This window comes from Schistocerca piceifrons, chromosome 1, assembly GCF_021461385.2.
Source record: "Schistocerca piceifrons isolate TAMUIC-IGC-003096 chromosome 1, iqSchPice1.1, whole genome shotgun sequence".
In the NCBI taxonomy this organism is placed as follows: Eukaryota; Metazoa; Arthropoda; class Insecta; order Orthoptera; family Acrididae; genus Schistocerca; species Schistocerca piceifrons.
This window is the reverse complement of record NC_060138.1, coordinates 1,110,833,113-1,110,855,373: the sequence shown is the minus strand read 5'-3', so window position 1 is coordinate 1,110,855,373 and position 22,261 is coordinate 1,110,833,113. Positions and strand designations below refer to the sequence as shown.

The 22,261-nt window shown below is 40.0% G+C and overlaps 1 protein-coding gene across 4 annotated transcripts in view; it reads right to left on the bottom strand.

The window, feature by feature from the left end:
- The window catches only part of LOC124776917, an 87,460-nt gene that overhangs the window by 38,238 nt on the left and 26,961 nt on the right, over positions 1-22,261 (bottom strand). For 3 of the 4 annotated variants that reach the window (XM_047252157.1, XM_047252149.1, XM_047252142.1), the window contains exon 2: positions 16,364-16,540. In XM_047252157.1, the coding sequence (XP_047108113.1) occupies positions 16,364-16,531 (168 nt within the window). In that variant the 5' untranslated portion in view covers positions 16,532-16,540. Of the gene's footprint in view, positions 1-16,363; positions 16,541-18,142; positions 18,269-22,261 lie in introns of those variants that run through there. The other variant, XM_047252133.1, reaches the window with a different exon arrangement.

Genomic DNA, 22,261 nt, shown 5'->3' with positions numbered 1-22,261 from the left:
CATAACACCATGGATAAATATAGACTATGAATGGAAATCTGTTGCTAAGGTAGAATACTCAAAATTTCTGGGTGTGCGCATTGATGAGAAATAGAACTGGAAGAAACACACCGATGATCTGCTGAAACGGTTAGGTTCAGCTACTTATGCTATTAGGATTATTGCAAGTTTTGGTGATAAACATATCAGTAAATTAGCCTACTATGTCTATTTTCATTCATTGCTTTCATATGGCATCATATTTTGGGGCAATTCGTCATTAAGAGGGAAAGTATTCATTGCACAAAAGTGGGTAATCAGAATAATAGCTGCAGCCCACCCACGATCACCTCGCAGACATTTATTTAGGGAACTTGGCATATTCACAGTACCTTCACAATACATATATTCAATTATGAAATTTGTCATTAATAACCCATCCCAATTCAAAAATAACAATGAAGTGCATAGCTACAACACGAGAAGAAAGGATGATATTCACTATTCTGGATTAAATGTCACTTTGGTACAGAAAGGGGTGAATTATACTGCCACAAAAATCTTTGGTCATTTGCCAAACAGTATCAAAAGTCTGACAGACAGCCAACCAACGTTTAAAAGCAAATTAAAAGAATTTCTGAAAGACAACTCCTTCTACTCAATAGATGAATTCTTACAAATGAAGTAGTAACTGTAAAAAAGTTAATTAATTAAATAATTATTTTGTGTAAAGAAAACTTATGTTAAAGTGACACATTCCACATCATTACGAAATGTCATATTCATGCTCTATGGAACAAGGATTAATGTATGTATGTATGTATGTATGTATGTATGTATATAATAGAGGGAATCATTCCACGTAGGAAAAATATATCTAAAAACAAAGATGATGTGACTTACCAAATGAAAGTGCTGGCAGGTCGACAGACACACAAACAAAAACAAACATACACACAAAATTCAAGCTTTCGCAACAAACTGTTGCCTCATCAGGAAAGAGGGAAACATGAGGTTGAAATGAAAATGAAAGATAAAAATATATGGGGAGAGATAAGGGTGAACTGGAAAGTAACTGGAGATCTGGTATGAAAAAAGGCGAAAAAGTGTCGGTTAAGTTGATCCTGTGGTGAACTTGGGTTGGTAGACAGCGATGTGCATGAAGGTTAGGTGGTTGTGTTGCCGCTAGAACACGTTAAAGGACGGATATATTCGGGAAAATTTCGAAAAAACGTGTAAATGTATTAAAAGGAGTGGTGTTGTGGTGAAAGATTACCAGAATGGGGCTAACAATTGTCTGACTAAGAAATAATGACGTTAAAACCTGTGGGGAGCGGCTAAAAATGATCAGTGATGTGCGAAAAACGGAAGTGGAAATAAAGTGAAAGTTATCAGAACTAGCCGAAATGGTTGTTTAATACATGAAAGCAGCTGTTATTGAACTAGAAATGGTGGATTTTATAGCAGCGGTAGTGTTGGAAGTGGAAAATAAAATTTTTTTGGTTATGGTTTGGAAGTGGGTTACGTATTATTGAGTATATATAGGCGGGATAAAATTGTATTACGGTAAAAAGGGGAAGGTGAATACAAAGTGAGACTACTGGTAAAAACAGAAAGAGAAAATAAAGAGAAAATAGACGACAGGAAAGATTTCGAAATGCAACAGCGACAATAACAAACGTAATTGTTGGGTTCAAATTAATGATATGGTTATAATAGAGGGAATCATTCCACGTAGGAAAAATATATCTAAAAACAAAGATGATGTGACTTACCAAATGAAAGTGCTGGCAGGTCGACAGACACACAAACACAAACAAACATACACACAAAATTCAAGCTTTCGCAACAAACTGTTGCCTCATCAGGAAAGAGGGATGATGAGGCAACAGTTTGTTGCGAAAGCTTGAATTTTGTGTGTATGTTTGTTTGTGTTTGTGTGTCTGTCGACCTGCCAGCACTTTCATTTGGTAAGTCACATCATCTTTGTTTTTAGATATATGTATGTATGTATGTATATCATTGACCTTGTGCTGCTGACCAGGCACTTCCTTCACAGCTGACCATATGGTTTTAATTTTATTCTGTGAATTAGCTATTCTATTTGCATACTACATACTCTTTGCCTTCCTAATATCATTCTTAAGCACCTTACAAAACTGTTTGTAATGGGCTACTGTAGCTTGATTGTGACTATTTCTAACATTTTGACACAATCCAAAGAGATTCTGGTCGTATGTGAAGTATGTTAGCGGCATGACGCAATCAATGCCTTCTCTGTGTGATAGCAATGGAGATACTATCAAAGACAGTGCTGCCCAAGCACAGCCTTCCGAAATGCCTTCACAAAAGATGACGAAGTACATATTCCAGAATTCGAATCAAGAACAGCTGCCAACATGAATAACGTAGAAGTAAATACCCTCGAAGTAGAGAAGCAACTTAAATCACTTAATAAAAGCAAGTCTTCTGGTTCTGACTGTATACCAATTAGGTTCTTTTCTGAGTACACTGATGCATTAGCTCCATACTTAACAATAATATATAACTGTTCACTCAACGAAAGATTTGTACCCAAAGATGGGAAAGTTGTACAGGTCACACCAATGTTCAAGAATGTAGAAGGAGTAATCCACTAAACTACAGGCTCATACCATTAACTCCGATATGCAAAAGGATTTTGAAACATATATTATGTTCGAACATTATGCATTACCTTGAAGAAAACGGTCTATTGACACACAGTCAACATGGATTTAGAAAACATCATTCTTGTGAAACACAACTACCTCTTTAATCAAACAATGGGAAGTCCAGGATGGAATGTAACAATACCAGAGAAGGAAAGTTGCTACTCACCATATAGCGGAGATGCTGAGTCGCAATAGAAACTATCGCGACTCAGCATATCCGCTACATGGTGAGTAGCAACTTTCCTTCTCTGGTATTGTTACAACTAGCTCTTTATTCGCATGAAGTGTTGAGTGCTATTGACAAGGGATTTCAGATTGATTCCGTATTTCTGGAAGGCTTTTGACACTGTTCCAGACAAGTGGCTTGTAGTGAAATTGCGTGCTTATGGAATATCGTCTCAGTTATGTGACTGGATTTGTGATTTCCTGTCAGAGAGGTCACAGTTCGTAGTAACTATTGGAAAGTCATCGAGTAAAATAGAAGTGATTTCTGGCGTTCCCCAAGGTAGTGCTATAGGCCCTTTGCTATTCCTTATCTGTATAAACGATTTGGGAGACAATCTGAGCAGCCGTCTTAGGTTGTTTGCAGATGATGCTGTTGTTTATCGACTAACAAAGTCATCAAAAGATCAAAACAAATTGGAAAATTATTTAGAAAAGATATCTGAATGGTGCGAAAATTGGCAGTTGACTCTAAATAACAAAAAGTGTGAGGTCATTCACATGAGTGTCAAACAGAATCTGTTAAACTTCGGTTACGCGATAAATCAGTCAAACCTAAAGGCCATAAATTCAATTAAATACCTTGGAATTACAATTACGAACAACTTAAATTGGAAGGAACGCACAGAAAATGTTGTGGGGAAGGCTAGTTAAAGAATGCATCTTACTGGCAGGACACTTAGAAAATGTAACAGATCTACTAAGGAGACTGCCAACACTACGCCTGTTTGTCCTCTTTTAGAATACTGCTGCGCAGTGTGGGATTCTTACCAGATAGAATTGATGGAGTAAATCGAAAAGTTCAAAGAAGGGCAGCACATTTTGTATTACCACGAAATATGGGAGAGAGTGTCACTGAAATGATACAGGATTTGGGCTGGACATCATTAAAACAAAGGTGTTTTTCATTGTGATGGAATGTTCTCACGAAATTACAATTACCAACTTTCTTCTCCAAATGCGAAAATATTTTGTTGACACCGACCTACACAGGGAGAAGAAATCACCATGATAAAATAAGGGAAATGATAGCTCGTACGGATAGATATAGGTGTTCGTTCTTTCCACGTGCTATACGAGATTGGAATAATAGAGAAATGTGAAGGTGGTTCGATGAACTCTCTGCCAGGCACTTAAATGTGATTTGCAGAGTATCAAAGTAAATGTAGATGTAATTCCCACTTTGTTCTACATGAACATCCTACTAGTCAGCCAACTAGTCTGCCATTTACTGCTAGTACCCTGTTTAGAACACTCTAATGGCAAGCAACTTTCAAAGACCATGAGAAATGTGTTAAGGAAAGCATTATATTTGTCATATATGTTATCAGCTTTATCAACATCCTGCCACTCTTGTTCCTTAACAAGTTTTAAAAAACTCTCTACTGCCATTGGATCAGTTTTTCTATGTAGTTTGTAAATATGTATAACATTTGTTTATGTCCAAAAGCCTTTTAGTGTTACAATTTGTGCACCATGGTCTGAAAGGCCATTCACCCTTTCACTAACAGAATGCCCATCTAGTAATGAAGAATGAGTAAAAATATTATCTATGGCTGGGCTACTGTTCCTCTGTACCCTGGTTGGAAGAAACACTTTCTGCATCAGATCATATAAATTTAGGAGTTCTTTCAACATCCTTTTTCTTTCACTATCACATACAAAATTAATACTGAATTCACCACATATAAATAATTTTTGGCACTTCCTATCAAGTGAACCAAGAACCCTCTCTTGCTTGAGCATAAATGCTCTGAAGTCAGAGTTAGGGGACCTATAAACAACAATTAGAAGTATAGTTTCACTAAATTCAACTGCCCCTGCATGACATTCAAATACCTGTCCAGTGCAATGCCATGATACATCTATGGACTCAAATGGAATACTGTTTTTTACACACATGGCCACTCCCTCACTCTGCAAAGAACTCCTTGAAAAACAGCCAGATAATCTGTATCCTGGAAAAGGAATGCCCTGAACTGTCAAATTATTTAAGTGGTGCTCCAATATACCTATAACATCAGTGTCAACACGTATAAGCAGTTTACAAACGTTATCCATAATACCTCTTATATTTTGATGAAATATGCTAATTCCTCTACTACTTGGATACCTGACTTCCTCAGAAGGTGATCCCTTTGTTAGAGGGACTTCCTTTAAGAAGGGATACTTATCAGCTGACTTCAGTCTAAAAAACGGTGCAGCTCTAACACCAACTAATACAGGATTTTTTCCATCAGTGATCCCACCACCACCCACTACACTATCGCCTATAAGCTTTGCCAGCCTTCCCTTCCCATATCTGCTGAGGTGCACCCATGCCTAGTGAAACCCAATCTGTTAATAGACTTAACTGGCACCATTGCAATGTGAGCCATGCCCTCTGCTATCAGCACCTTTTCCAGCCCCATGTTAACACGCCTAACAGCAGCATTAAGATGATGCCGATCAAGACACTGAAACGGTTGCATGAAGTGCATATTAGTGCCACCAGTTTGAGTTGCTATCTCTACCAAGTCACCACCTACATCATACTCCCCGTCCCTATTAACACTATTCCCAGCTCCACCCACTATCAACACCTTCATAAAATTCCTACATAACTCCTCTATGTTAACAACCACCTGAGCCATCCTGCACAAGGCTTCACAATGCTGGTGAGCTGGTACTCCCCAACACTTCCTGCAACTGCTGGCCTACACCTCTGCAATGCAAACTGCCTAGCAGCAGAATCTCCTTCTTTCTGTTAGAATTTGCAACTGACTTAGGCTCCCTAACTGCTGAGGACTGCTGCATGTTTCCTACTTCTACAGCTACAAGAGGCTGCCCTCCACTCAACTCCAACAGTTGGTCAAATCTATTGGTTATATACACAGTACAATTGTCTGAATATCTCCTCCTCCTCCTAGTTGCCTTCTTACCAACTGCCAGCTTCCATTCCCCAGTGCACTTTACCCTCCTCAAGCTATCTAGTTCCTCCTTTGCATCTTGTAACTACACCTGAAGGACACAGATCTTACATCCTGCTCCTCTATCAACTTATTTCTGCTACAAATTCTGCATTTCCAGGAGATGATCTCACTAGAATGCCCAGTGGCTTCCCCTCTGCATTTCCCCCAAATAAAAATATTTTGAACAAATCTCACACTGTAGCTTGCTACTCATAAACCTACGACAAAGCCCACACTTTTCACTCATGGTAAAATTTTAACAGTTGCTGAAAAAACTATAGTGTATGTTGCCTAAGTTCAATTGCAACAGAACTATTTAAAGAAATAACAATAGTTACCCAAAATTTCACTCTCTACTAAGAAAGCAGCTTCTTTTGTTAATACTACTGAACCACAACTAATATGAATACTGCAAAACTTCACACAATTACTTATCTAAAACCAAAAATTCAAGGGATTTCTGGAACACTCGACAAATTTAAACACACTGAACGAAAGATTTACTGCAATATCTCACTAGAAACAATAAGAAACATCAGGTGGAAATTACTGTACGGAATGTAATAAATGAATTCAATGCACAAACAACTCTAAAAAACACAGTGGATGAAAGCCTACAAAAGTTTACTGAACTGCTATCTTACCAGAAACAGCGTGAGACACTGTTGAAAACTACTAAATTTAATAACTGAATAACAGTGCACAAACAACTTTGTCAGCACTTAACTTATGGGCCACTACAGCGCCGCAAAGTGTAAACACACTGCTAATATTTGTATGAACTATTGAAGAGTACTAAATTTAATATTCAAATACAGTGCACAAACAACTTTGTCAGTACTTTGCATTAGAACTGCTGCAGTTGCAACCGCACGCTGCGAAATGTAAACAACTGCTGAGACTTCAATGAAGAACATAAGTGCACTCATCAATAACAGACCTCTCAAATCAAGAGATTGAGATGAATGGAAATCCACTAATAATCTACTTTTACAGCAAATATTAACACCAATAATCTTTAAAATTTGTATCTGAAGTCTAAAACTTCATAAAATATTGGGGAGCAATTTGAACAGCTGTCCAGCACATGTGATGTCACACCAAGTCCAACCCAAGTTGGGTTCACGCACTTTAGGAAGCATGTACAAGGTATGAGTGCAGGGAGTGGCGGAGGCGAGGAAACAAACAGACTCAGGGTAGAGAGTATGGAATGGCTCTGAGGATTTGAGGAGGTGCTGGAAGTCCTGCTGTAGTTCTGGAATGGCATCACTGTGGCAAGGCTCGTAGGTGATGTATTTGACAACCGGTAGAGCCCCTCCACCGATAACAATGGTGAAGTCACTGATCACAGTGCCACTAAAGCAGAGTTGTTAAACACAGTTTTCTGAAAGTCCTCACCAAAGAACATGAAGTAAATATTCCTGAATTCCAAGCAAGGACAACTGACAAGATGAGAAACATAGAAGTAGATATCCTTGACGTAGCGAAGCAGCTTGTGATGAAGCAAGCTGAAAGCTGAAACTTCCTGGCAGATTCAAACTGTGTGCCCGACCGAGACTCGAACTCGGGACCTTTGCCTTTCGCGGGCAAGTGCTCTACCATCTGAGCTACCGAAGCACGACTCACGCCCGGTACTCACAGCTTTACTTCTGCCAGTACCTCGTCTCCTACCTTCCAAACTTTACAGAAGCTCTCCTGCGAAACTTGCAGAACTAGCACTCCTGAAAGAAAGGATATTGGGGAGACATGGCTTAGCCACAGCCTGGGGGATGTTTCCAGAATGAGATTATCAGTCTGTAGCGGAGTGTACGCTGATATGAAACTTCCTGGCAGATTAAAACTGTGTGCCCGACCGAGACTCGAACTCGGGACCTTTGCCTTTCATGAGCAAGTGCTCTACCATCTTTCAGGAGTGCTAGTTCTGCAAGTTTCGCAGGAGAGCTTCTGTAAAGTTTGGAAGGTAGGGGACGAGGTACTGGCAGAAGTAAAGCTGTGAGTACCGGGTGTGAGTTGTGCTTCGGTAGCCCAGATGGTAGAGCACTTGCCCGCGGAAGGCAAAGGTCCCGAGTTCGAGTCTCAGTTGGGCACACAGTTTTAATCTGCCAGGAAGTTTCATATCAGCGCACACTCCACTGCAGAGTGATAATCGCATTCTGGAAACATCCCCCAGTCTGTGGCTAAGCCATGTCTCCACAATATCCTTTCTTTCAGGAGTGTTAGTTCTGCAAGTTTCGCAGGAGAGCTTCTGTAAAGTTTGGAAGGTAGGAGACGAGGTACTGGCAGAAGTAAAGCTGTGAGTACCGGGTGTGAGTCGTGCTTCGGTAGCTCAGATGGTAGAGCACTTGCCCACGAAAGGCAAAGGTCCCGAGTTCGAGTCTCGGTCGGGCACACAGTATTAATCTGCCAGGAAGTTTCACATCAGTGCACACTCTGCTGCAGAGTGATAATCTCATTCTGGAAACACCCCCCATGCTGTGGCTAAGCCATGTCTCCGCAATATCGTTTCTTTCAGGAGTGCTAGTTCTGCAAGTTTCGCAGGAGACCTTCTTTAAAGTTTGGAAGGTAGGAGACGAGCTACTGGCAGAAGTAAAGCTGTGAGTACCGGGCATGAGTCGTGCTTCGGTAGCTCAGATGGTAGAGCACATGCCTGCGAAAGGCAAAGGTCCCAAGTTCGAGTCTCGGTCGGAGACACAGTTTTAATCTGCCAGGAAGTTTCATATCAGTGCACACTCCGCTGCAGAGTGATAATCTCATTCTGGAAACATCCCCCAGGCTGTGGCTAAGCCATGTCTCCCCAATATCCTTTCTTTCAGGAGTGCTAGTTCTGCAAGTTTCGCAGGAGAGCTTCTGTAAAGTTTGGAAGGTAGGAGACAAGGTACTGGCAGAAGTAAAGCTGTGAGTACCGGGCGTGAGTCGTGCTTCGGTAGCTCAGATGGTAGAGCACTTGCCCATGAAAGGCAAAGGTCCCGAGTTCGAGTCTCGGTCGGGCACACAGTTTTAATCTGCCAGGAAGTTTCATGTCAGTGCACACTCCGCTGCAGAGTGATAATCTCATTCTGGAAACATCCCCCAGGCTGTGGCTAAGCCATGTCTCCCCAATGTGCTTTCTTTCAGGAGTGCTAGTTCTGCAAGTTTCGCAGGAGAGCTTCTGTAAAGTTTGGAAGGTAGGACACGAGGTACTGGCAGAAGTAAAGTTGTGAGTACCGGGCATGAGTCGTGCTTCGGTAGCTCAGATGGTAGAGCACTTGCTCGCGAATGGCAAAGGTCCCGAGTTCGAGTCTCAGTCGGGCACACAGTTTTAATCTGCCAGAAGTTTCATATCAGCGCACACTCCGCTGCAGAGTGATAATCTCATTCTGGAAACATCCTCCAGGCTGTAGCTAAGCCATGTCTCCGCAATATCCTTTCTTTCAGGAGTGCTAGTTCTGCAAGTTTCGCAGGAGAGCTTCTGTAAAGTTTGGAAGGTAGGAGACGAGGTACTGGCAGAAGTAAAGCTGTGAGTTACGGGCGTGAGTCGTGCTTCGGTAGCTCAGATGGTAGAGCACTTGCCCGCGAAAGGCAAAGGTCCCAAGTTCGAGTCTCAGTCGGGCACACAGTTTTAATCTGCCAGGAAGTTTCATAACAGCGCACACTCCGCTGCGGAGTGATAATCTCACTCTGGAAGTTGGAAGCTTTTTACTTGCTCTCTTGTTTTGCCATCTGCCTCCTTAAATTCATTTTTTTTCATTTTTGCATAATTACCTTTAACATACATGAGTAGATTAGATTAGATTAGTACTTGTTCCATAGATCATGAATACGACACTTCGTAATGATGTGGAACGTGTCAGGTTAATAAAAGGTGTCTATACAAGATATTACATTAGACAAACTATTACATGACACTCAATATTTTTTTTATTTTTTGATATGTTTTTATTTTATTTTATCTATTTATTTATTTTTTTGTGGAGGTTGGGAAATTACCCACTTACTATATCCAAAAATTCACCTAATGAGTAGAAGTTGCCATTAAGAAATTCTTTTAATTTCCTTTTAAATGCTATATGGCTATCTGTCAGACTTTTGATGCTATTAGGTAAGTGATCAAAGACTTTTGTGGCAGCATAATTTACTCCCTTCTGAGCCAAAGTTAGATTTAACCTTGAGTAGTGAAGATCATCTTTCTCCTAGTGTTGTAGCCATGTACACTGCTATTACTTTTGAATTCATTCGGATTGTTAATAACAAATTTCATACGTGAATATATATATTGTGAGGCTATAGTGAAAATTTCTAGCTCTTTAAATAAGTGTCTGCAGGATGATCTTGGATGAGCTCCAGCAATTATTCTGATTACATGCTTTTGTGCAATGAACACACTTTTACTCAGTGATGAGTTACCCCAGAATATGATGCCATACGAAAGCAGAGAATGAAAATAGGCGTGGTAAGCTAATTTACTCATATGTATATCGCCAAAATTTGCAATGACCCTAATAGCATAAGCAGCTGAACTCAAACGTTCCAGCAGATCCTCAGTGTGTTTTTTCCAGTTCAACCCCTCATCAATGCATACACCTAGAAATTTTGAATATTCTACCTTAGCTACTGATTTCTGATCGAAGTCTATATTTACTAATGGGGTCATTCCATTTACTGTGTACTGTCGGGTGTGATAGCTATACTTGTATCATCGGCAAAAAGTACCAGCTTTGCATCTTCGTGAATATAGAATGGCAAGTCATTAATATATATTAAGAACAGCAGAGGACCCAAGACCGAACCTTGCAGCACCCCATTCTTGATTGTTCCCCAGTTCGAGAAATCACTAGTTTTTTGCATATTATGTGAACTGTTTATTTCAACTTTCTGCATTCTTCCAGTTAGGTATGATTTAAACCATTTGAGCACTGTCCTATTCATACCACAGTACTTGAGCTTATCTAGAAGTATTCCATGATTTACACAATAGATCACAAAAAATCCCAACGGGTGACTTCCGGTTACTCAGAGCATTTAATATTTCATTAGTGAAAGTATATATAGCATTTTCCATTGAAAAACCCTTCTGGAAACCAAACTGACATTTTGTTAAAACTTTATTTTTACAAAGGTGTGAAGCTACTCTACAATACATTACTTTTTCAAGAATTTTGGATAAGGCTGTCAGAAGAGAGATTGGGTGGTAGTTGTTGACATCAGATGTATCCTCTTTTTTATGCAGTTGTTTAACAATGGCATACTTCAGTCTATCTGGGAAAATACCCTGCTACAGAGAGCTATTACATCTGTGGCTGAGAACTCCACTTATTTCTTGGGAACAAGCTTTTATTATTCTGCTGGAAATGCCATCAATTCCATGTGAGCTTTTATTCTTGAGAGAGTTTTTATCTTCCTAATTTCAGAAGGAGAGGTGGGTGGAATTTCAATTGTATCAAATGGTGTGGGTAAGGCCTCTTCCATTAACTGCCTTGCTTCTTTTAATGAACATTTAGATCCTATTTTCTCTACAACATTTAAAAAATGATTATTCAAAATGTTTTCGGCTTCCGTCTTGTTGCAAGTTTCCATTCACTTTGATGGTGATGCCGTCATCCTGTACTCTTGGTTGTCCTGTCTCCCTTGTAATAATATTCCAAATTGTTTTGATTTTGTTATCAGAGGTATTAATCTCAGACATGATGCACATGCTTCTAGACTTTTTAATAACCTTTCTTAATGTAGCACAGTAGTTTTTATAATATTTGGCTGTTTCTGGGTCATTACTCTTTCTTGTTGTTAGATACAGTTCCCTTTTGGAGTTACAAGATATTTTTATTCCTTTAGTAAGCCAAGGTTTTTTGCATGGTTTCTTATAATTAGATTTAACTACTTTCTTGGGGAAACAGTTTTCAAATTCTCTTACAAGTGTATCATGAAATAAGTTATATATTAAATTAGCATCATGTTCCTTGTACACCTCATCCCAATCTAACTGCTGAAGATTTTCTCTGAAATTTCTAATTGTTGAGTCATTAATTGAACGCACAACTTTGTAGGGTAGTTCTGAATTACTGAATGGAGCTATGTCATATACTGTAACTAGCTGAGTATCATGATCAGAAAGCCCATTCTCAACAGGACAAGAATTTATGTTTTTAAACCTATCTTGGTCTATAAAAGTGTTATCTATCAATGTGCTGCTGTCCTTTACTACCCGAGTAGGAAAATTAATGACAGATATCAAACTGAAAGAACCGAGCAAGACTTCCAGTCATTTTTCCTATTACACTCTTTCAGTGAATCAACATTGAAGTCCCCACAAATAATAATTTGCTTTCCCCTATCTGACAGATAGCACAACAAGGCATCCAAGTTTTCCAGGAATAAATGAAAGTTTGCTGAAGTGGACCTATATACTGTTACAATTATAAAGGAGCCCTCCTTCAGTATAAGTTGACAGGCACATGCTTCTATATGTTGCTCTAGACAAAACTTTTTTGTATGTAAGCTTTCTACACAGTGATAACTTTTGACATATATGGCAGCTCCTCCTCCCACCTTATTCTCTCTACTCACATGTGCAGCTAGTTTATAACCACTGATATTTACCTTTTCCATATCAGATACAATGTGATGCTCAGACATGCATAATATAACTATTACATTATCAGATTCAATGACATCTAAAAAAACCAGGAGCTCATCTATTTTATTCTTCAATCCCGGAATATTTTGATGAAAAATGGTAACATTACTTTTTACTTTACTTTTGTGAGAATCTACTTTTTTCATTAATCCACCAATATTTTGGTTAAATATGGTAACATTATTATTTACTTTCCTGTTGTGAGAATTTTGTGAGTTTTGGTCCTCTTTAGCAACTGCCTGCCTGAACTTCTCATTGGACACTGATATTAGTCTAAGAAAGAGGTACATCCATGAGGACTAGTGTCCCCCCTTATGGATTTCGCTAACAACCCTGCCAGTTTACCCTTCCCTTTTCTATTGAGATGTAGGCCATGCCTTGTGAAATCCCTCCTATCAATAGCCTCAACAGGAACCAATCCAACAGCCAACACTGGTATGGGTTGTTGCCGAGTATAATCTGCATTTTCATAAAAGAGAAAGGTTGGCACTCAGTCTTAAAGAATTTAGCACCAGATCTAATTTTGTGCTTAGTTTTCTGTGTGTCATTAATTTCCTAATTTATTTTGACTATTTCTAGTTAATGTCTTTTGCTGTAGGGTGAGATAAGTAATTGTTTTGTGACTTAGGTTCTATTGTTGACTTATAAACAAATATAAATTCTGTGCTAGTTATAAACCGTTGGAAGAAGAACTAAGTACTTATTCGGCTCTATTCAAAAACATGTTTACCTAGTGAGCCCTCATTTAATTCCAAAATATTACCTTGTTTGTCAAAAGCATTGTTTGCATAAATATATCTGTTAATTTCATTATTTAAACAAATAATTTGGCCTAACCTTTGGCGTAGAAGGAACAGTTAAAAAGAAGGAATTTTATATATATATTCAGTTAATTGAATGGGTTATGTTTTAATTGTAACTTCTGTAACTTAAATATCGAACAATGTATAGTCTATTATTGTGAAGATATATAAAGGACCGATTTTTAGTCCTGAGACAGTCAGTCCATGGCTGATTTTCAGTCAGGAAGTCTGTATCAATTAGAGTGATGCGTCAATTGAACAGTGGAATTATTGTAACATAAATAGGCCGTGTGTTAAAACAATGACAGTGTCTGTTCAATAGTGTCATATATGGGATCTATACATAGTCACACACTTTTTCGCACATTGTACTACTACAATGTGCGAAAAAGTGTGTGACTATGTATATATCCCAGTATGTACTGCAAAATTAAAGATGTATATTGCGTGTACCAACTGCACAACAGAAGCAGACACCATACAATGTTAAACTGCAAACAACTAAAAAACCTGATGTGAATCGCTAAAAAGCACCTGAAGATGAGCCTGCAGGGCTCGAAATGCATAGTGCAGTAAATAAACGCAACTTGTGACTGAAGGTGGTTTGTTTTTCATTTTACCACCTCATTAGTTATGTGATCTACCCATCTAATCTTCAGCATTCTTCTGTAGCACCACATTTCGAAAGCTTCTATTCTCTTCTTATCCAAACTATTTATCATCCATGTTTCACTTCCATACATGGCTACACTCCATACAAATACTTTTAGAAACGACTTCCTGACAGTTAAATCTATACTTTGTGTTAACAAATTTTTCTTCTTCAGAAACGCTTTCCTTGGCATTGCCAGTCTATATTTTATATCCTCTCTACTTCGCCCATCCTCAGTTATTTTGCTCCCCAAATAGCAAAACTCCTTTACTACTTTAAGTGTCTCATTTCCTAATCTAATTTCCTCAGCATCACGCGATTTAATTCGACTACATTCCATTATCCTCGTTTTGCTTTTGTTGATGTTCATCTTATATCCCCCTTTTAAGACACTAACCATTTCGTTCAACTGCTCTTCCAAGTCCTTTGCTGTCTCTGACAGAATTACAATGTCATCGGCGAACTTCAAAGTTTTTATTTCTTCTCCATGGATTTTAATACCTACTCCGAATTTTTCTTTTGTTTCCTTCACTGCTTGCTCAATATACATAGTGCGAAAAGTAGCAATTGATCCTAAATAAAGAAAAGTGTGAAACATGAGTACTAAAAGAAATCCACTAAATTCTGATTATGCGTTAAGTAACACAAATCTGAAGGCAGTAAATTTAACTACATACTTGGGAATTACAATTACAAATAACCTTAATTGGAACGATCACATAGATAATGTTGTGGGTAGAGCAAACCAAAGACTTCGATCCATTGGCAGAACACTTAGAATGTGCAACAGGTCTACTAAAGAGACTGCTTACACCACACTTGTCTGCCCTATTTTGGAGTATTGCTGTGCAATGTGGGATCCGCATCAAGTGGGGCTGATGAATGACATTGAAAAAGTTCAAAGAAGGGCAGCTCATTTTGTATTATTGCGAAATAGGAGAGATAGTGCCACAGATATGATACATGAATTGGCATGGCAGTCATTGAAACAAGGGCGTTTTTTGTTGCAATGGGATCTTCTCGTAAAATTTCAATCACCAGTTTTCTCCTCCAACTGCGAAAACATTCTGTCGGCACCCACCTACATAGGGAGAAATGATCATCATGATAAAATAAGAGAAATCAGGACTTGCACAGAAGAATTTAAGTGCTCATGTTTCCCACACACTGTTTGAGAGTGGAATGGTAGCTGAATCCTCTGCCAGGTACTATATTGTGAATAGCAGAGTAATCACAAAGATGTAGATGTAGTCCATGCAGATCACAACCACAATGGTGGAGCCTTTGTTCGCAGAGTGGGTTAAAAGACAGTGGTTCAGTTTTCAGATGGTGGATTGTGGTTCTTTCTGCAGATGTAAGGTCAGTTTCCATGCTGAGGGTTTTGTACTTTGGCGGTGAGGCAATGTTTGAGGTTAGGAAAGATAACGGGACAATTTGTGTCTCGAAGGCAGGGTTATTTGCAGTCAGGCAGGGTTCAATATTGGTTTTAGATTGAGTCCGACTGGTCAGGTTACTGGCAAAAAAGTATTTCCACTACAGAGACTGGGAAAAGAAGAGAACATCTAAAGTCCACCATGACTGAATTTGAGAGTGGAGCAAAAGGTAAAGCTTTTTGAAGGACTGATATTTCTGCATGTCTGAGGCTTTTGGAGGACAGGCTTGTGACTGCATTACAGCTATGTTTAGGCCCAGGGTTCTATAGGGTGATAAGAGTGAGTTTATGAGGGTGTGGTAAATGTAATATGATGTCTGCAAGGCAGGGTTTGGCGGTTATGAGCAGTTGTGTGAGAGATTTGATGGAGGCTCCTGTAGTAGTGGTCGACAGTGGTAGTCCACAGTGGGAGTATGGGGTGGATGGGTTGTTGACAGCCCCCCCCCCCCCCCCCCGCCCTCCCATCTGCTCTCCACCCTTTCTGCAGCCCCACTCACTATCCAGCTATATTGTTCCTTGCCTCAGAGACAATTAGACCTCAGTGCCCAGAGGTGAAAGTGATCTGGTGCGTGATAGTTGCAGTTGCATGAATGTGTGTGTGCTTTCTACTTCTGATGAAGGACGTAGTCCAAAAGATGAACATTTCTAGCATCCTTTTTCATTCCTCCTCTATGTGGTGAGCAGCACTCTTTCCTTTCCACATGGTTGATATTGGTAACTATAATGTAATCAACATAAACATTAACACACCAATAGCTGTTAAGAAGTAGCTGTTTAGTATAATAGAGGAAACTTAGCTGGCACAAGCAGGAATAGCGTTAAGCAGTATAGTTACATTTCATACTTAACAAAGTATGGAGGTTAAGCTGTGTGTCTTTTTTTAATGTGTAAATAGACTTGTTCCACGTTCCTGAAGGTTCTTCTAATTATATCTACAGAACACAATGAGAAAGAAAGAGAGAGAGAGTGTGTCTAATTTTTGTGCTGAGTGATATGATGATGCAACACCAAAAGTACAAACCATTTCCACTGTGTCAGTGTGACAAATGAAACGAAACAGATCTTGGTGATCAACATTTATAACTGCTGACTGAAGAGCACTGAATTCTGAAGGATTAGTTCTCATTTCCAGTAGGGCACTTCCTGCTGCTACCAGCAACAAACATGTCACAAGGCGAAATCTCTTCATTTGAGGGCACTGTAACAAAAAGAACCATGGTAGTTAGCCCCTAGTAATAACAAACAAAAATAAAAGGTATGCATGGCACTGTTACTATTGTATGTGCATTTGTTTGAGAAGATTTAGGATAATCTAAAATGTAAGGAATTTGAGAGCAACAAAAACAGCCACAAGGTTACCAATAATGATACTGATGAGTTACAGAACAAAGCCAGGGTTGCCTGTTTAAATGATGTCCTGTTTCAATTTTAAATTATTTTTTCCTTTAGTTGAAAATCTGCCACAGTCAAATTAATTGGGAGAATCCTAAAGAAAAGTAATTCATTTGTGAAGGAAGTAGCTTACAAGTCTCTTGTTCTGTTGACTACTGACTGATGCTTATCAAAAATGGTTCAAATGGCTCTGAGCACTATGGGACTTAACATCTGAGGTCATCAGTCCCCTAAATTTAGAACTACTTAAACCTTACTAATCTAAGGACATAACACACATCCATGCCCGAGGCAGGATTCGAACCTGTGACCGTAGCAGCGGCGCGGTTCCAGACTGAAGCACCTAGAACTGCTCGGCCAGGGCCAGCTGCTGCTTATCAGCCAAGGAACTTTACCAGGTAGGACTTGTAGAAGAGTTAGAGAAAACTCACAAAAATTATGTTGTCAGTGGTTAATTTGGTAGATGTAAGAAGCACTAAGTATCATAGAGAAGCTTCCTGTTAAAATTTCAAGAGCAGACAATTTTAAGATGTTACTTCTTCCTACCACATTACTTTGCAAAATGACAGTAATGTAATATCAGGGAAATCTAAATTCCCATCTACATCTATTCTCTGCAAATCTTTAGACTGCTCTTAGTCAAAATAATTGCTGATACACATAATATAAGTAATTTTCAACTATTTCAAGTTATTTCTTTCTTCACTCCTTTCCTACTTCTAGGTGCTGGGAGTGGGAAACCACTGCAGTTTTCTTTTTTTTTTTTTCAGTAAATAATAAATCAAATATTTCCCACGTTTGGCTGAAATTCCTTGTGGAGTTCCAGGGGTACTACCACCTCCTCACAGCTAAACACACACACACATAGCGTACTACACATCCATAAATTCTTCTACTGAGTAGAAGGACTTTTAAAGTAGGTATGATTTCAGTTTGTATCTGAAGTTAATTTTATTGGCCATTAAATTCTTTGCAACACTTGGTAGGTGATAAAGACTTTTATAGCTAAGCACCTCACTCCTTTCTTTCTGTGTCACAGTAAGGCAGGCTGATGGATAGTGTATGACATTTTTCCTTTTAGTATTATATTTATGAATGTTTGAAATGACATCATATTCACTTTTAGCTGTAATAGTTTTTATTTTACTATCAGAATTCTGGTAAATCTACTTTCTCATTAATAAAAACGAGTAATTATAGTACCATCAAGAGTAACACAATTATACAAGAAAGTTATGTTAACCTATTTATAACATAAAATAACATCAAATCTATGCTTGAAAATGGAAAAAAATGCTGAAATTTCAATAGTGAAATAAAAACAATTACAGATACAAGAGAACATGTTATTAAAAAAATGGAATCTGTAGAGCCACATTACAAGAAATTAATATTTATTGTTGATCACCTGAACATCCATAACATTTTCTCTCAATATCAGTTTGGTTTTCAGCAAGGACTATCAACTGATGATGCTATTTTCTCCTCCACTGATCAAATTCTGCAATCTCTTAACGCAAATTAGCACCAATTGGAATCCTATGTGAGCTTTCCAAGGTTTTTGATGGCATCAAACACAAATAACTGTTAAACAAAACATACTTCTTTGTGTTAAATGGAGTAAAGAGGAGATGGATTAAATCTTATCTTACAGACAGAAAGCAGAGGGTTACCAGTAGTGATAGTAATGGAACTCCACAAGTCTCAGTACTGAGGCTCTTACTATTCCTTATATTTACAAATTGCCTCCCATGCTGTACTATTTAAATGAGCAAGTTCGCCCTATTTACTGGTAATACTACTCTCTTAATACCTCTTGAAACCTAGAATCCTCTGCTGACTGTGCTTTTAATGATATTCTCAAATGGTTTAACTGTAATGGACTCTCTTTTGAAAGTCAATAAAACTTATTATATACAATTTCATGTGATGCAGAAAGAAGAAGAGGATGTAAATATAAAGTGTAATGGACAACATATACAGCATGCGGTGTCACCGCCAGACACCACACTTGCTAGGTGGTAGTTTTAAATCGGCCGCGGTCCATTAGTACATGTCGGACCCGCGTGTCGCCACTGTGTGATCGCAGACCGAGCGCCACCACAAGGCAGGTCTCGAGACACGGACTAGCACTCGCCCCAGTTGTACGGACGACGTAGCTAGCGACTACACTGACAAAGCCTCGCTCCTTTGCCGAGCAGATAGTTAGAATAGCCTTCAGCTAAGTCCATGGCTACGACCTAGCAAGGCGCCATTAGTAGTTTATTGCATGTATCTATGGAGTCTCACTTATATCGTCAATAGCGATGTACCAAGGACGGATTAAAGTTAAGTATTCCAGAAGCTACGTACTTTTCTTTATAGCATTCATTACGTATCCTGTTACAGACCTATCTCTTGCCTGCGTGCACTGAACGCGTGCCTTTCGGCTACTTCCGTGGCATGGCTGTCTTGCTACGCCACAACAGTTGGCGACGACGATTAAAACGGTTTTCTTCTTTATCCTTACTTGCTTACATTTACTTGTGTCATGGCTTCGCCAGATGTACTGTCCGAATTTTATCGCTTGCAGAATCAGCAGACGCAGGCGTTATTGGATGCCCTTGGACAGCTCGTCCAGGGTCAACGTGCACTGCAAAACGATGCGGCCGCCGCCGCTTCACCACTACCGCAGCCACAACATGCTGTTGCACCCACGTTCCGGCAATTTGACCCAGCTAAGGAAACATGGACGGAGTGGTCACACCAGTTTGGATTTCCTCTCGCCGCCTACAGAATTCAAGGTAACGAGCGGCAGCCTCATTTATTGTCGTGTGTAGGGGTGCAAACGTACCATGTGATAGTGAAATTATTTCCCCGACGCGACGTAGCAACTCTGTCCTACGAAGAAATTTTGTCTGCTTTAGATGCCTATTTCAAGGAAACAGTTAATGTAGTTGCAAAGAGGTATACTTTCTTTCGTACAAAACGTGCGGCCGGTCAAACTAATAGGGAGTGGGTTGCAACATTGCAAGGCCTTACTCGGGATTGTGCTTTTGCGTGTGAATGTGGACTCCCTTATTCAGATACTATGGTACGTGATGCAATAGCACAGAACGTGTCTGATGTTCGTATATGGGAACAAATTTTGAAACTAGTTAATCCCTCCCTTCAGCAAGTGATAGACATACTAGATAGACAAGACACACTTGACTTTGCACAGGAATCATTTGAAACTTCGCCAGCCGTGTGTAACATTAACCGGCCCGCCGGGCGCGCTGCGCGGACCGATAAACTGCCCTTGCGCACGTCCACGCAGCTGCCTCCACGCTCTAAACCAGGTGTGCTGTGCCAGCATACAAATGCAGTGAAATCATGCCCGCGGTGTGCTACTCGACATTCGCGTGAAAATTGCCCGTCACGCCACGCTATTTGCTTTTTATGTAATAAGAAAGGACATGTTCAAAGTGTTTGCCAGAAAAAGCTCAGATCAGACAATCACAACCATTCCAGGCCCTTTGCTTCGCGCCGGAATCGAACCAAGAATACTCAGGCTCGTGAACCTTCGCCCATGGACATTCATGTAGTTAATTCCACTTCATCCAGTGCCACTGTCTCTAACAGTGACTGTGTTCGTCCCACACAAAGTGTGCGTCGACGTCGCCGGAAATCACGTCAATTAGTAAGTGATGCTGTACCTGTATCAGTTCAAATTGCACGAGACAGTCGCTCTTGTCGTCAGCAGGACAATAAACTTTTTGTAGATTTGGACTTTAATGGCAAGGTCATACCATTCCAGCTCAATACCAGAGCTGCAGTTTCATTGCTCAATCACGACACGTACAAACAACTGGGCAAACCTCCGTTGCGTGCCGCAAATGTTCAGTTAAATAGTTAGTCAGGTCAGAATATCCCTGTGTTAGGACAGTGCACTCTTCTTGCAACATACAAGGGACAAACAAAACTTGTGTCATTTTACGTTCTTCGTTCTTCTTCTGCAGTGAACTTGTTTGGTTTAGATTTATTTCAATTGTTTAACTTGTCTATTGTAAATCAGGTCCTATCTGTGAATCAGACTGTGCCTTCAGACAGTGTTTCTCGTCTGTGTGAAGAATTTGCAGACATTTTTGCACCGGGCTTAGGTTGCGCTAAAAACTGTGAAGCACATTTGGAACTGAAAGTAAACGCGCAACCGAAATTTTTCCGAGCGCGCAATGTTCGCCACGCATTGCGTGATGAGGTCGCAAGAACATTACACGATTTAGAATCACAAGGTGTAATTGAACGTGTGCAAGCTTCTCTCTGGGCCTCACCCTTAGTAATTTTGCCGAAACCTTCCGGAAAATTGAGACTTTGTGTGGACTTCAAGGCAACAGTGAATCCACAATTAGTGATTGCAACTTATCCTTTACCCCGCCCAGAAGATCTTTTTGATAAACTGTGCCCGGGTCAATATTTTTCAAAGTTGGACCTAGCAGATGCGTACTTGCTAATACCAGTGGACGAGGATTCCCAGCGCGTCTTGGTGGTTAACACGCATCTTGGTTTGTACCGATTCAAAAGACTGCCATTTGGGTGTGCATCCGCCCCTGTATTGTTTCAGCAATATTTACAAACTGTTTGTGCGTCGGTCCCTACTGCTGCGAACTATCTGGACGATATCGTGATCTCCGGAAAGACAGCAGATGAGCATTTGGCACACCTATGAACATTATTTTAAGTGTTGGGACAAAATGGTCTTCGCTTGCGGAAGGACAAATGTGTGTTTTTTTGCTCGTGACTTACCATACCTGGGACATGTAATCAATGCCCAAGGCATACATCCGAGTCCAGAGCACCTCCGTGCCATACAAGACTTGCCTTCGCCGCAGAATTTAAAGCAGCTACAGAGTGTGCTGGGAAAAATTACTTACTACCACAGGTATATCCCGCGTGCCTCTTCCATTTCAGCTCCGCTTCATAGTTTATGCCGTAAGGGCGTTCCGTTCGTCTGGACGACGGGATGTGAATGCGCCTTTCGCCAGTTGAAATCGGCGTTGCTTTCCAATACTTGCCTTACGCCATTCGATCCCCAGAAACCCCTTTTGTTGATGGTAGATGCATTGGATTTCGGGATCGGTGCTGTGCTTGCGCACAAAGATGGCTCCCATGATCGCCCTATTGCCTTTGCGTCCAAATTGCTGTTGTCTGCGCAAAGAAATTATTCACAGATCGAGAAAGAAGCATTGGCTCTCGTATTTGGTGTTACAAAGTTTCATGATTTCTTGTATGGTCGTCACTTTACCATCATCACAGACCACAAACCTTTGACGTCGCTTTTTCATCCAAACAAGCCTGTACCTCCACGTACAGCACAGAAATTCATTCGCTGGTCTATTTTCCTCTCGCAGTACTGCTACGATATCTTGTATCGGTCCACTGCTAAGCACGGAAATGCCGATGCGTTGTCCTGTTTGCCTGTTGCTGAGGATAGAGCATTCGATTCTTCCGAACTTGCTTGCATGTTCATTGATTCGGAAACCGATGAAGTGGTCGAATCGTTTCCGAT